General features: G+C 40.5%; 1 protein-coding gene across 1 annotated transcript in view; it reads left to right on the top strand.

Moving 5' to 3' along the window:
* Positions 1–9,508, top strand: part of DNAJC27 (DnaJ heat shock protein family (Hsp40) member C27) — a 37,513-nt gene extending 28,005 nt beyond the window's left edge. The window contains exons 6-7 of the mRNA XM_040224512.1: positions 3,506–3,666; positions 5,608–9,508. Coding sequence (XP_040080446.1) covers positions 3,506–3,666; positions 5,608–5,740 — 294 coding nt within the window. The 3' untranslated portion in view covers positions 5,741–9,508. The remainder of the gene's footprint in view (positions 1–3,505; positions 3,667–5,607) is intronic.
* Positions 9,509–16,273: the final 6,765 nt, after the last annotated feature.

Below are 16,273 nucleotides of genomic sequence, written 5' to 3' on the forward strand. Positions count from 1 at the left end.
TTCCCATCTCTTTCAGAATTTTCCACAGTTTATTGTGATCCACACAGTCAAAGGCTTTGGCATAGTCAATAAAGCAGAAATAGATGTTTTTCTGGAACTCTCTTGCTTTTTTGATGATCCAGTGGATGTTGGCAATTTGATCTCTGGTTCCTCTGCCTTTTCTAAAACCAGCTTGAACATCTGGAAGTTCACTGTTCATATACTGTTGAAGACTGGCTTGGAGAATTTTGAGCATTGCTTTGCTAGCATGTGAGATGAGTGCAGTTGTGCAGTAGTTTGAACATTCTTTGGCCTTGCCTTTCTTTGGGATTGGAATGAAAACTGACCTTTTCCAGTCCTGTGGCCACTGCTGAGTGTTCCAAATGTGCTGGCATATTGAGTGCAACACTTTCTTTTAGGATTTGAAATAGCTCAACTGGAATTTTATCACCTCCACTAGCTTTGTTTGTAGTGATGCTTCCAAAGGCCCACCTGACTTCGCATTCTAGGATGTCTGGCTCTGGGTGGATGATCACACTATCATGGTTATCTGGGTCAATAAGATCTTTTTTGTATAAATCTTCTATGTATTCTTGCCACCTTTTCTTAATATCTTCTGCTCCTGTTAGGTCCATACCATTTCTGTCCTTTATTGTGCCCATTTTTGCATGAAATGTTCCCTCAGTATCTCTAATTTTCTTGACGAGATCGCTGGTCTTTTCCATTCTATTGTTTCCTCTATTTCTTTGCACTGATCACTGAGGAAGGCTTTCTTATCTCTCCTTACTATTCTTTGGAACTCTGCATTCAAATGGATATATCTTTCCTTTTCTCCTTTGCCTTTCATGTATTTTCTTTTCTCAGTTATTTATAAGGCCTCCTCGGACAACCATTTTGCCTTTTTCCATTTCTTTTTCTTGAGGATGGTCTTGATCACTGCCTCCGTACAGTATCACGAACTTCCATCCATAGTTCTTCAGGCACTCTGTCTATCCAATCTAATCCCTTGAATCTATTTCTCACTTCTACTGTATAATCGTAAGGGATTTGATTTAGGTCATACCTGAATGGTCTAGTGGTTTTCCCTACTTTCTTCAATTTAAGTCTGAATTTGGCAATAAAGAGTTCATGATCTGAGCCACAGTCAGCTCCTGGTCTTGTTTTCACTGACTATATAGAGCATAAATTGGATTAAAGATTCACTGAGCATGGCCCCGCCCATCAGAACAAGACTCAGTTTCTCCTTCAGTCAGTCTCTCCCATCAGGAAGCTTCCATAAGTCTTTTATCCTTCTCCATCAGAGAGCAGACAGAATGAAAACCACAATCACAGAAAACTAACCAATCTGGTCACATGGACCACAGCCTTGTCTAACTCAGTGAAACTATGAGCCATGCCGTGTAGGGCCGCCCAAGATGGATGGGTCGTGGTGGAGAGTTCTGACAAAATGTGGTCCACTGGAGAAGGGAATGGCAAACCACTTCAATATTCTTGCCTTGAGAACCCCATGAACAGTATGAAAGGGCAAAAAGATAGGACAATGAAAGATGAATTCCTCAGGTTGGTAGGTGCCCAGTATGCTACTGGAGATCAGTGGAGAAATAACTCCAGAAAGAATGAAGAGACAGAGCCAAAGCAAAAACAACACCCAGTTGTGGATGTGACTGGTGATGGAAGTAAAGTCTGATGCTGTAAAGAACAGTATTGCATAGGAACTTGCAATGTTAGGTCATGAATCAAGGCAAATTGGAACTGGTCAGACAGGAGATGGCAAGAGTGAACATTGACATTTTAGGAATCAGCAAACTAAAATGGACTGGAATGGGTGGATTTAACTCAGATTACCATTATATCTACTACTGTGGGCAAGAATCCCTTAGAAGAAAGGGAGTAGCCATCGTAGTCAACAGGAATCTGAAATACAGTACTTGGATGCAATCTCATAAATGACAGAATGATCTGTGTTTGTTTCCAAGGCAAACCATTCGATATCACAGTAATCCAAGTCTATGCCCCAACCAGTAATGCTAAAGAAGCTGAAGTTGAACGGTTCTATGAAGACCTACAAGACCTTTTAGAACTAACACCCAAAAAAGATGTCCTTTTCATTATAGGGGACTGGAATGCAAAAGTAGGAAGTCAAGAGATACCTGGAGTAACAGGCAAATTTGGCCTTGGAGTACAGAATGAAGCAGGTCAAAGGCTAACAGAATTTTGCCAAGAGGACACACCACACACTGGTTATAGCAAACAGTCTCTTCCAGCAACACAAGAGAAGACTCTACACATGGACATCACCAGATGGTCAATACTGAAATCAGATTGATTATATTCTTTGCAGCCAAAGATGGAGAAGCTTTATAGAGTCAGCAATTTAAAAGTAGCCATAATGTATTAAATTAGTGTTTTGAGTGAAGTTATTCAACAACAGTAGTGCACAAGGCGTGAAATATGAGCAGGATCACAAAATAATTTTCACTTTGAAAAACATAAAATAGGAAAAAATAACAGTTTACAGAATAAGAAAAGACCTATAAGCATATGAAAAGATATGCAACCTCCCTTATAATTAAAGAAATGGGAAATAAAAACTGTGAGATAAGATCAGATTGGTAAAAATGAAGATGTATAATAATGCCCAATGTTGAAAAGAGTATGGGGAAGTAGGCATTTCCATTCACTGTGATGGGAGTATAAACTGGTATAGCCTTTTTGTATGACAGTTGTCAAAATCAGAAAGTAAAATGTATACACACTTTTATTCAGCAATTTTGCTTTCAGAAATTTATTCTGAAACAGTATCCCCACAGGTGGGCAGAGATATGTACCCATAAAAAAATATTCCCTAAAGCACTGTGTGTGTGTCACACAATGTGTGACACAAAACTGGAAACAGTCGACCTGTCCAAGAAGAGGGAGGTGATTGAATAAATCATGAGCACAGTCAGTCACACAGTGGAATACCGAACACTCATCAAAAGGGAGGAAGAAAGTGTCTATATGCAGTTAGAGAAAGATTCTAAGATTTATTATTACGTGAAAAAAGTTACAAGGTGCTCAGCAGTGTGTTTAATCTGCTCTCTTTTATGTAAATACTTGGGGCTTGGATATGTATACTGGTACTGAGAGAAAATTATTCTGGAAGGATACTGAAAAAATGTATTAACAATGGTTTACCTTAAGGAGAGGAACTGGAGGGGCAGGGAGATAGTTTTCATTTTATACTTTTTCTACTATTTGAATTTTTCTAATAATATTTGTATACTAGTTTTTAATTTCAAGTATGACTATCTGAGAGTAGGATCATAAGCTATTTAAATTCTTATACTCTTTGCGTGCTTAAATATATATATAATATACATATATGTTCTACATATATGTATTAGTATAAAAGAGAAAAAGTATGTTTGCTTTATTGTGAATTTTAAGTTATTGGATTATATTAACATTCTTTAAGTTGATGCCTAGAAAGAATTCCTATTTCCCCCAAATCAGTTCTCCTCTGGGATGTGTTTTCTTTTTGCAGACCTTTTATCTATCCATAGTTGATTTATGTGAAAATGGCGGAAAACGTCCTAACACAAATAGCAGTGCTAGTTTCACCAAAGAACAAGCAGACACCATTCGCAGAATTCGAAGTAGTAAGGACAGTTGGGACATGTTGGGAGTCAAACCTGGGGCCTCAAGGTAAGCAGTGCTCTCAGGTCCTAGTGCTGCCCTCTGTTATAAAGATTCAGTCATCAGGATATAGTGTGATATCTTCCTGTAATGGGCTAGAAATATGAAGAGGTGTGGAAACAGATTACTTAACACTACTCCTTCACTGAATTAAGTGAATACCAAAGAAGGGAAATAGAGGGCACAATGGCCTGGTGTGGGGACTACGTCGTGTGTCTGTTGTGTGAGTACCTTTTGAAATGGTATTCTCTGCTTTTGTTGACCAAGAGTCTAGAAACAAATGTAACCTCAATATATATACATATAATCACAAAAGAGAATTCTTAAAGCATAGAATTTTGAAAAAGAAAGAATGTTAGCAATCAACTTGTTGAAACACTTCATTTCATATGTGGGAAAACTGGGACTCAGGGAAACTAAAAACGCAGTCAGGGACTCCAGGAGTTAGTGGTAGAATTGACCCTGAACCCTGTGTGTCTCCTGTCTCTGACTGTGTCTCTCAAAAATCATTGTAGTTCCTCATCTGTGTGTGTTTATATTAAATTATTTTATTTTAGCCAAAATAATTATTTTGGAGAAAAAGAAATACAATCACTACTCTTCATGAAAGAAATAAATCATTACCTATTACGATTATGTAAGATTTTCCCCAGTCTTATTGAAATATAATTGATGTACAACACTGTATAAGGTTAAGGTATATAGCATGATGATTTAACTTACATACATTGTGAAACAATTACCGAAATAAGTTTAGTGAACATCCATCATCTCATAGAGATAAAGAAAAAAAAAAGTTTTTTCCTTGTGATTAGAACTTTTGGAATCTACTCTCCTAAGAACTCTCAATTGTTATCTCACTTTTAACTCTATAATAATACTGTTACTATGCATATTATTGGAGTTCTCAGATCTTTTTATTTTGCACCATAGCTTTGCTCCCTATGCTTCTCCCTTTCTACTTTTTCACCTTGATTCCCAGAAAAAAAAAAGTACATCTCAAAACTGCCTTATCAGCATCAACAACATTAAGTATCTCTTCTCCATTTTGGTCTCATAGCATGTCTTCAGGTTCAGAAGAGAAGAGGGAATGGGAACAGGGAGACAGTTATTGGTCACCCTTGACTTGACAGGCGTTACTAAGGATGCTTTAAACACCTGACGAAATTCAGATGACCTTGTAGCATAGAGTTCATTGGTGGCTTTTGGGGCTTCCAGGTGGCACATTGGTAAAGAATCTGCCTGCCCATGCAAGAGATGCAAGAGACTTGGGTTCGATCCCTGGGTGGGGAAAATCCCCTGAAGAAGGGAACGGCCACCCACTCAGTTTTCTTCCCTGGAGAATTCCACGGACAGAGGAGCCTGATGGGCCACAGGCCATAGGGCTACAGTCAGACACAACTGAGCAACTAATATTACTTTTACTATTGTGTATCAGATTCAGCTTTTTTGTTGTTTTGGCCTTTCCCTTACTGACCCTGCTCCCTGGCTGACTTTATCCGCTGTTTCCTCCTGGAACTACATGCCAGCTCTCCGTTCCCTCTCAGGCCTCTGGCAGTTCTCTCCCTGCTACTCTGTGTTTCCCATCACCGGATCGATTCCTGAACCCCATCTTCTTGCAGGCCCTGCCCTTATGGCCTCTTGTCCTCATCGCTTCCATCAGCAATTATTTGCCCAGTGCCAAATGCCTGTGAGGTGCTAAACACTGTCTATTTTCAGTTGATCATGTTTGTACTCACTTTGTATTGTCTGTGTTTCTACTTGAATGTTACATATTATTTGTCCATTGTTTGTTTCCCAGTCCTTTAGTCTCACTTTGAGAAGGGGTCACGATAATTTCAGATACGCTTACTGCAAGAGGTGTTCTGTTATCCAAGCAGCTGAAATGCAGTGGGCAGAGGGTGGGGGCTGACCTCCCTACTGACAGAGAGCTCTGCTTTCTCTTTGCAGGGATGAAGTCAATAAAGCATATCGGAAACTTGCTGTGCTGCTTCACCCTGACAAATGTGTAGCACCTGGTAGTGAAGATGCCTTCAAAGTCGTTGTGAATGCCCGAACAGCCCTTCTGAAAAACATCAAGTAGAAAATAAGAAAAAAAGACAGGTGTAGGCCTCGAGTCCAAACAGACTTTCTCTGGTGGTAAAATAGCCAACATGGGTTTTTCCTCCACAAAATTCTTACAGCCCTTTTCACTCACGTGCTGTCATTTGTAAATCAGTAATTTGGGTGCCTGTTTCCATGTCACAGACATTTTGCAGAGAGACAAAATGAAGAGAACTGAGTGCCACTTACACACTATCGTTCATTTTCTATTTCTGAATGATGATAGATTTTTTTTTTCTCATGAGTTGGTAAGCTCTGTCAGTATAGCATCGCTTAGGCACTTTGCTCAGGAAAGTCCACGAAGTTTCTGGAAGGATAGGAGGATCTTTTTGCTTTTTCTTTATTGAAAAACATTCATCGTCAGAGAAAAAAAACAAAAATGGAAGCAGACGTAGCAGAACCCCTGAAAGTGTGGTGACCTTGCAAGCAAGTTGCCCCTTTATGATAAGTTTCTTAGGTGATACTTGAAGCGTCAGTCTGCTTAATTAATGCATGAACTCTTGGCAGCCCTTCGGAAGTGAAACAAGGTGATGCAATCCTGAGCTGAGTGGCCCTTTTTTGACATTCACTCTGTGCCCCTTCTCCATTACCGAGGGAGAGACCAGCCAGTCTTGAGCGTAGAGGTGGCAGTAGCCGCAGGTTCTGGTAGGCTGGCTGCTGCTAGACCTGCCCCTGGGTCTGAGGCCTTTCCCTAGCCGTGGGAGTGCTGGTAGCTGTAGGGGCATCTTCACCTAGGAGTCAGGAGTCAGATCCCAAGACAGAAATGCCTGCAGGTCAAACTGGATTGTGCACACATCCCCAGAGGGCATGACCCGCCTGGTTCAGGCGCGTCTGATGCCCTAGGAGAGCCCCCATAGGAGGCTTATGCCTTTCCTTGTTGCAGCAGCATTTGCCAAGACAGGTGGGAGAGGCAGGGAGGCGTGTCAACCCGGGGCCTCCCTTCGCTTCCTCGTCAGTGTGAGCTCCCCTTCCCTCTTCTGTTCCTGCCTTGTCTCTTAAGGCACCACATCTGCCACCACGGCTCTCTTCGCAAATCCCCGCCTTCCGGCTATTGCCTCCTCTGTCTTGTGCAGCCTTTGCCAGGGCCTGGTAGACCAGAGACAAGTATAGATCCTTTGGGTGATGGACGGAGAGATCTTACGGCCTGTGTGGGAAGAATCTGTTACTTTTGTGTAGGTTCCAAATTTCTGATCAGTAATACTTATAAGCTGCAGATTATGAAAATTAATTTCACGTAGAGAAATCCATTCTCTTGCCATCGTCTCTCTCTCAGTATCCAAGAGATGGATGAAGATCAAGCGTCAGGACCGGCCTTCCTTCCAGAGCTCACAGAATAGTGTCACCACGTGGCGCGTTACACCATCGCTGTTATGTTACTCAAGATTTTTAGCTGTGACCAAGCAGCACTAACTGGGGCTTTAAAGAATATGAAACTTTGCCATCAGTGAATTTTAAACAGCTATCCCACATTGATTGCCAAGTAGCATTCGCATTACCCTACCTGAGAAGAAAAACCACTTTGATTTAATTCAAACCCACTGCAGCCTTCTAAACCCTTCCCTTCAGAGCAGCTTCTCTTTGTGTGGCTGCCCTTGGGCGGCACTGAGCTGGTTGTCAGGAAACCAGAGCATTGTTTTCTAGTAAGAGTTTTCATTTTGATATTAAAAATGCTTTTTTTTCTTAGTAAAATTGAGATATGAGATATGATTTTTTGTGGGATTTTCCTCTTGCCTTTTCATTTTAACTAGCTTCTGGGCCTGTAAAACTCAGGCCAAAGTTCTCCAGGGCTTTAATTTTGCTGTAGGCCTTCATCATGCCTGAAGTAACAAACATAGATCTGTTCTTGTGGCAGAACTTAGGAGTCATATGAGTGAGGGGACCATGCATGGTGGTGTCAGCCCACGTTGCCAGGACGGCTCGCTTGTGTATGTGGCCCTGTATAAAAACCGATGCCAGTTTTCATCACTGTCATTAAACACTAGATGGGTCACCTCATTCAGCTACATTGTGCAGATGAGCAGTTATAGCAGAGAGAGTTCTCTAGTTCTTCCATTCATGTCCTTGTGTAATGAGTGACTTGTTGACATTTAGCCTGATCTTGATTCTTAGGTCTTGCTCAGTTCCCAGCACCTTGATTACTCATGTTAAGGATGGCCATGTACTACTTCATTTATGGAAAAGAAAGAAAAGAAAGTTAAAGGTTCAGGGTCCTAGAAATTTTCTGATTTCCATAATTCTGAGTAGAATGTCAAGAAGTAATGAAATGAAGCCTGATCTGCAATGAAAAGTAACTTCATATAAAATTTTACAGACCTCTGTGCATTAATTTAAATTCTTGGTACAAATGTATATTTTTTAGTTCAACCTTATTAAAATTCTTCAGCCAGTTAGGATTGCACAATACATCAGTGAGAGTAACAACTAGCAGAATAATTTCAATGGCTAAAAAAAATTTTATACAGAATCTTGTTTTTTCAAAAAAGAACAAGAAGTTTGAACAGCTGTTATTCAGGAAAAGCCATTTCTTCTGCATCTGAGTCACCAAGAATGAACACTTTAAAAACTTGTTAGAAATCCCTGGAGGCTTTTGAAATTAATCGCCAACCTACCTAAGAACTTTAAAATACACCATCCTTTTGTTCCTCCGTTCCTCTTCCATGGCTCCTTTTGAATCAGTATTCTCAACTGTCAACGTGTCTCTTACTTCAGCAGTGTCATTTATTTCTTTGCATAAATGTGTGCTTGGTAAAGTCTAGACTCAGAGATACTGTGCTGCTTCCCAAGATAAATTGCTCCAATTCTGTAGATCGCACTCTGTTCTTTAAGGCTAACATTTACCTCAGGAAACTCACTTTAGTGTTGTTGTTGTTTTTTTTTTTTTTGCATTGAATTCTCAAATGGTAATTATTTCTTTATATTGGTAAACTGGTACCTAATTTACTGTTCACTAAGTGAGCCATAGATAAGGCAGCTAAATTTCTGAAAGAAAGAGAAAATGGGCAGCCCTTGGTTGCTGTGAATCAGTAGTAAGGTCCCTATTTCTTAAAGAACAATGACAGAATCTCAAGGGGAAGGAGGTATTTCGGTCTCATGTTAGAAAGGGTGGGGGGCGTGTGCACATTGCCTTTGACAGGGTGTTAGTGTCTGTCCCCTAAGCAATTTCAGTGGGCCCTAGAATGTCACTCCCTTCTCCACTACACTCTGTCTAGCTCACTCTGAGTCTGACTACATTTTTGTGAAACTTTTGCAGAGAAATTAAGCTGCAAAATGCAGCTAACTTCCTTCCATTGCAAGTTTTACAAAGGGAAGAGGGGTTCATATTTCTCATGATAGGTACCTAGCACAATTGTAAGAGACAGTTACTAATGTTTATATGTTGGTGTTTCCATTAAGCATTTCTAGAGGAGACGAAAGCTTAAAGTTGTGGTGTGGATGAGTTAGATCGTGTCTGACAAGCAGTGCAATATGAAGCCGTGCAATAAAGGCTGTGTTGTGAAATGAAGCGCTGGAAAGCTGGACAGTTCGGGTTAGCTTCCTGCAGCAATTGCCAGCAGGATGGTCTGCCCTTGGCCCAGGAATGCAGAGTCTCTAAAGAAACCCTTTGCTCTTACGAGGTAATTTATGTATTTGCTTTCTGTTGAAATAATGGAAAATGTTAAAGCTAACAGCTGTCTATGTCTTGTATAGAGAGTGTCATATGTATTTAAGTTGTGTATTTTTATAAAGTAAAGCCAAGTGCCAAATGGTCTGTGGGCTGCACTTATTTGTTGAGACCCTGGTCTTTAACGCAGAAGCCAGTCGTTAACAGCTGAGATCATAGATAAGACGTCTTGCTTTGGTTGCCAGTGGGTAAAATGGAGGAAGTGGTATTCAGTGGTCCCTCAGGCTGTTCTAACCTTAATTCAGTTGTGATGAAAGTCTTTTGCTCTCTTAAAGAAAGATACTGATATTATGTTTGCCTTTTTAATTCAAATGAAACTATTGTTATCTCATTTTAATAATGCAAGTCTAATTCAGCTAATTAGTCCCTGGACAACAGGAATCCTTTAGTAACAGACTATGGTGAAGGCGAATTTGAAAGTAAAAGCCTTGTAGGGCCAGCCCACAGAAGGCTTCAAATCAGAGCTCTAATTTTCATTGTGAATGACATTCACTGTCACCTGAGAATGCGCTCCACTCCTGGGGAACCACTCTACCCTCTCCACACTGCTGACGTGTTCTAGAGCAGAGCTGCCAAATCCTCCTGTGACCTCCCGCTTGCTCCTTGGTCACAGAGCTTGGCCCGAGAGATGGGAATGTCACCCAAGCTCTGGAGAAGGAAATGGCAGCCCACTGCAGTATTCTTGCCTGGAGAATCCCACGGACAAAGGAGCCTGGCAAGTCCATGGGGTCAAAAGAGTTGGACACGACTTAGCGACTAAACCACCACCACCACCACCTGAGATCTTTCTAGTTGGAATCTAAGAAGACAGACTTTCTCTCAGGAGAGAAAGATAGGAGGAGTCCTGCTGATGCTGGCAACTGTGATTCCAACCTCATGGAAAAAATCAGAGCGAATGAAACAGACATTCAGAAAGAGACCATATCCATATGACAAAGTTGTTCCTTCCAGTCCCCAGGGTCCCCTGAACTGGCTGCTCTACAAGCCCATCAACCACCCCAGAATCCTCCCAATCAATCTCCACTCCCCTGTCTGCTTAAGTTTGTTGGAGTTTGCTTTCTGTTACTTGCAACCAAAAGGATATTAGAAAATAATAGACTTTAAGGGTCATAAGCAGGAATGAGAAAGCTATGGTCTGTAGACTGGTACAGTACTTGATAAGTGAAGTGTGACAGTTTAGATATTAAGTATATCCAGATACTTGGTGTTTCTGTTTTAAAACAATAATAACCAACTGTAAACTGAGAAGAATTCGGTTTACTCATTTTGTTTCAGGATCAGGTTAAGATGCACAGTTTTATCTAGCTTTTTTGTTTCCTTTTGATCCATTGCCTATCAGGGGCACTTCTAATATGGTAAATTTCTAATCAAGCTTTATTGTTAAAACAGTCATTCACCATGCATTTATTGAGCACCTACTATATGCCCGGCTTTGTTCTAGGCACTGAGGATATAACAGAGCACAGAATCGACAAAAATCCCTGCCCTGTGGAGCTTCATTCTTGTTGTTGTTCTTTTTAATTTGTGGAATTTTGAAGAAAGCTTCATTTTTCCTTATAGGTTTATTTCTGAAGAGGCAAATTTGCATTTTTTTTTTTTTACTGCTCTTCAAGATATGCAATTTTGCAATTAATACTCTGATTGCTGCTACATATGGAAGACCATGTAGGTTGTTAAAATGCTGTATTAATTTTTTTCTTGAGAACTTGACCACTGTCATTATACGGAGTGGTTTTTCCTGTTGACCTGGAGGACATAGTACTAGACCTTAGGCGTTTCTTTAGATATGTTTTATATTAAATAATTAAAATATTAATATCTTCCCCCATAGCAGTTGATAAGGTTGTATTCATTTTGAGGGGAAAATACCTAGAATCTCAGTTGTTGTTTTAGTTAAGTAATGTTTACCTCTAATTTCACCCAGTTAAAATTCTAATTAGCGGCCTGTTCTAAAGGATGCTTGGACTTTAGGAAAAATTATTTCTCTGTGCATCCTAAACAGTTACGTGTTAGTGGTAATTATAGCATCAGCAGATGCAGCCCAGGAAAGCACTTGTACTAGGGAAGAGAAAGTAAAAGTCTATGACAGAAAAATCGAGGTGCTGCATGCCTCGGATACCAGGCTGTGAACATTCTGCTGGTTTCAGAATAAGAGAAAACAAAAAGGTTCATGCAATAAATACTAAAGAGAGAGGCATTGTATTAGGATAAATTTATTTAAGCTTACACTTTTAACATCACTACATATAAAAGCAACCTGCCAGGCAGTTACTGCCTCCTAGGGGAGATGTAGGTCTTCCCAGGTAGCACCAGTGGTAAAGAACCCACCTACCAGTGCAGGTAGACATAACAGATGCGGGTTTGATCCCTGGGTAGAGAAGATCCCCTGGAGAAGGAAATGGCAACCCTCTCTAGTATTCTTGCCTGGAGAATCCTGTGGACAGAGGAGCCTGGCGGGCTACAGTCCATAGGGTCGCAAGAGTCGGACACAACTTAGCAACTAAACCACCACAGGGGAGATGTCAGTGTTTATATGAGAAGATGCTAAATCCCCATGCTGTTCCCTCCTGCTCACAGTGCTGGTGGGGAGAACACCTGGCCCACGAAAGTGATCAGTTTCAAGAAAGGTTAGCGTTTCTGCCAGGCACTCTGGACTGCTGGCATGCTGGACGAGGACTCTTTAGTGAAGCATCCTAGTGAAAATTTAGATATAAGGAAAATCAGTAAGGCTTTGTGTGGTGAGGCACAGAGCCAAGCTGTTCTTCATAAGAAATGAACAAAACTTCCAGGGGTTGGGGCTACCTAAAGGAAAAGGGAGAAAAACTTGGATGAGCAGGAGCTGAAAGCTGGAGTACAAAGAAGGATTATTAGAAAGATCTTAGATATTAAAAATTATTAGATAATCCTAGAAAGACAGCCAATGAGAAGTTCCCAGTGACAGAAACAATCAAAGGACTTTTCAGAACTTGCACGGCTTTAGTAATGTTAGCCACATTTTACAGATAAGAAAACTGAGGCTCAGAGAGGTTAAGTGACTTGCTCTAGGTCAAACAGAAAGCTGTTCAAACCCAAGCTTACCCAACTTTAGAACCCAGGCTCTCATTGTACCCTATCAGCCTCAAGTCCAAATTTTAAAGTACTCTGCTTCATATTCCTAAGTAATGTTGTACCTGCTTTACCATGTTGCTTACATAGGTATAAATAGGCCTGCCTTTTTAGTGGGGTTGGTTTTTTTTTTTTTTTGGTTCTGGATCTCATCAAAAGTGAGATCATATTATATATACTTTTATTTGTCTTTCTCTTCTCATTCAATAGTACCTCATAAAAATCTTAAGTCAGTTTAGATTTCATTCAGTCTTTTTAGTGGCTGAATAATGATAATTATGTAAATAATTCAGCCACATGACTTTGTTTCTAGCTCTCTGTCACTACAAATAATGCTGCAGTTTTATCCATGTTTGTATGTTTTTATGAACTAGCAGAGTTTTTTAATTAACTTGTTCAAAAAATTGAACTGAATAGTCAATGGAAGGCTTAAAACTCAACATTCAAAAAACTGAGATCATGGCATCTGGTCCTATCACTTCATGGCAAATAGATGGGAAAACAATGGAAACAGTGACAGACTTTATTTTCTTGGGCTCCAAAATCACTGCAGATGGTGATTGCAGCCATGAAATTAAGACACTTGCTTCTTGGAAGAAAAGCTATAACCAACCTAGACAGCTTATTAAAAAGCAGAGACATTATTTTACCAGCAAAGGTCTGTATAGTCAAAGCTATAGTTTTTCCAGTAGTCATATATGGATGTGAAAGTTGGACCATAAAGAAAGCTGAGCACCAAAGAATTGATGCTTTTAAACTGTGGTGTTGAAGACTCTTGAGAGTCACTTGGACAGCAAGATCCAACTAGTCCATCCTAAAGGAAATCAGTCCTGAATATTCATTGGAAGGACTGATGCTGAAGCTGAAACTCTAGTACTTTGGCCACCAACTTGGGCAGAACTGACTCATTGGAAAAGACCCTGATGCTGGGAAAGATTGAAGGCAGGAAGAGAAGGGAGTGACGGAGGATGAGATAGTTGGATGGCATCACCGACAAGATGGATATGAGTTTGAGTAAGCTATAGAAGTTGGTGAAGCCTGGCATGCTGCAGTCCATGGGGTTGCAAAGAGTAGGACGTGAGTGAGTGACTGAACTGACTGAAAAATTGAAGTATAGTTATAAACATTGTGTTTGCTTCAGGTATACAGCAAAGTGATCCAGTTATTTATTTCAGATTTTTTTTCCATTATAGGTTGTTATAAGATATTGAATATAATTCCATGTGAATAGCCCTGCATTTTTAAAAAGACCACAAAGGTACAATTTTCCTCATTAATGGTCCAAGTTCAAATTTTTGTGCTTAGGAATGAAAAAAACCTCTTTCTGAGGTGTGCCCAAGCCAAGAGGGAGTTAACTTGACAAGTTAACAGCAAATTAAAATATGGAATATGATACATCTGGATATTTATTAACAGGGTTATTTAAGTGAAATTCTGAACAAACTGGTAGAACCCTCTGATGCCTTCAGAACAACTTGAAAATTGTGTCTTAAGGGATATCCACCCTGAGAATCTTAAGAAATAACTGGTGGGCAGAGACAGATTCCTTTATAACACCTGTCAGCCTTATGATTTTGTTTCTGGGTGATTTTCACATCCCTAACTTATTCTTTTGTCATCTTTAGAACTGAGAAGCTATTAAAGGGCTGTTTCCCTCCCTCGCTCCACCCCAAAGCTTAGCATTTCGCACTAGAATCACTAGTATTGCAGGAGGAAAAGCTGCTTTATATTCACCATACTGTATAGAGTGACCAACTGGGGCGTGGGTTTTAGGGGATGGGGTCAGGTTGGCATGACTTTCTTTTTTTTTTTTTTTGATTTTTTTTTTCACTTTCTTTTTAAAATATATTTTATTGGAGTACAGTTGAGTTACAGGGTTGTGTTAATTTCTGCTATATAGCACAGTGATTCAGTTACACATACTTAAATATGCATGCTTTTTCATATTCTTTTCCATTATGGTTTATCACAGAATATTGAATGTAGTTCCCTGTGCTGTACAGCAGGACCTCGTTGTTTGTGCCTAGTCGCTTCAGTTGTGTCCGACTCTTTGCGACCCTGTGGACTGTAGCCCGCCAGGCTCCTCTGTCCATGGGCATTCTCCAGGCAAGAATACTGGAGTGGGTTGCTATGCCCGCCTCCAGGGGCTCTTCCTGACCCAGGGATTGAACCCACTTTTCTTATGTCTGCTGCATTGACACGAGGGTTCTTTACCACTAGTGCCACCTGGGAAGCCCCCCTTGTTGTTTAGCCATTTTATATATAATAGATTGCATCTGCTAATCCCAATGGTTTGACTTTCTGCCTTATGCTTATCTATATTATTTGAGTTCTCCCAATGAATGTCAACTACTTTAATCATCTAGAATGTTATATGAAACCAAACACTAAATATAGCACCCTATTAAAAAAGAGATTCACTCTGAAGCTTGTGTGGGGACTCTACAGTATGGACGCTCTGGGCTATAATTAAATCTTACTTCTTTACATTAGTAGAAACTTCAGACGAAAACAGAAAAAATGCTTTTAGTAATTTAGAAGTTTTTTAAAAGCTAATATAGCATCAGTGCTCTCTGGCTGGAATTTCAGATTCACTTACTGTAGTTACATATCCACAGAGACACTTTCTCAGATAACACAGAAGCAGTGGAATTGAACTCAGAAGGCCTGAGACAGAGGCTTATCTGTTAACAGTATTGTGTGAGGGGCCCCCTTCTGAGGCTTGACTCCTCCATTATTAGATGAGGTTGTTGGTTAGATTATACCTGTGGCCCTTTCTGGTCTTCCATGTAGCACTGTGGTAAAGAACCTGCCTGCCAATGAGACACAAGAAACATGGGTTCAATTCATAGGTCGAGAAGAACCCCCAGAGAAGGAAATGGTGACCCACCCCAGTCTTCTTGCCTGGAGAATCCCATGGACAGAGGAGCCTGGTAGATTACAGTCCATGGGGTCATGGAGTCGGACCTGACTGAAGCGACTTAGTACACACACATGTGGCCCTTTCTAAAAATCATTATGTTTTGAGATTTTACAAAAGCAATAAATACTAGGCCTCCATATCTCTTGTATATAATTCTAGTGCAACACTCCTACCTCCAAAAAAAGAGGAAGGAAAAGAAAAACTAATTTAGAAAAAAGTTAGTGAATTAAGTTTTTCCTGAAGTTAACAATAGGCATTGTTGAACCTTCTCATTTCTTTTGATAAACCCTAAAATTCTTGCAACTCGAAAATATGATATGGCATCTCATTTTACAAAGGCAAATGTCACAGGTCTGAAATTTTTAGTAATAAAGCAGTAAGACTCGGATGTTCAAAGATAATCTTTATTCTTGTGAAATGGAAGTTATCCTGGCTCCCAAGCTCACCATTTTCATCAAGGACAGGTAAACTTAAAATTTGCCTTCTCGGTAAGTTACTCATTTCTGGTTTTAAACATGATCAACTTGAGATTAAAACTCGGTAAATGCAAGGTCCCCACCTCCCCCTCATACTTCCACTACCCGCCTCTTCCCAGGGGGGATCTAGAGTTGGGACAGGGCTGCCTTACCTCTCCTCTTTTGGCCTTCTTGGCACCTTTCATCCCAGTGGCCTCACTGGCTCTAGCTGGTCCCACCTGGCCTGCCATCTGCTGATGTCATCATGGTCCCAGCAGGGCTTCCAGATCGAAGGTCCTGGCACTCATCATCCTAGGTGTCCAAGCTGAGCCCAGGCTCTTCTGCCGCCTGGTCCTTTAAGCACCTCTA

The sequence above is a fragment of the Oryx dammah genome, unplaced genomic scaffold (assembly GCF_014754425.2).
Source record: "Oryx dammah isolate SB20612 unplaced genomic scaffold, SCBI_Odam_1.1 HiC_scaffold_25, whole genome shotgun sequence".
In the NCBI taxonomy this organism is placed as follows: domain Eukaryota; kingdom Metazoa; phylum Chordata; class Mammalia; order Artiodactyla; family Bovidae; genus Oryx; species Oryx dammah.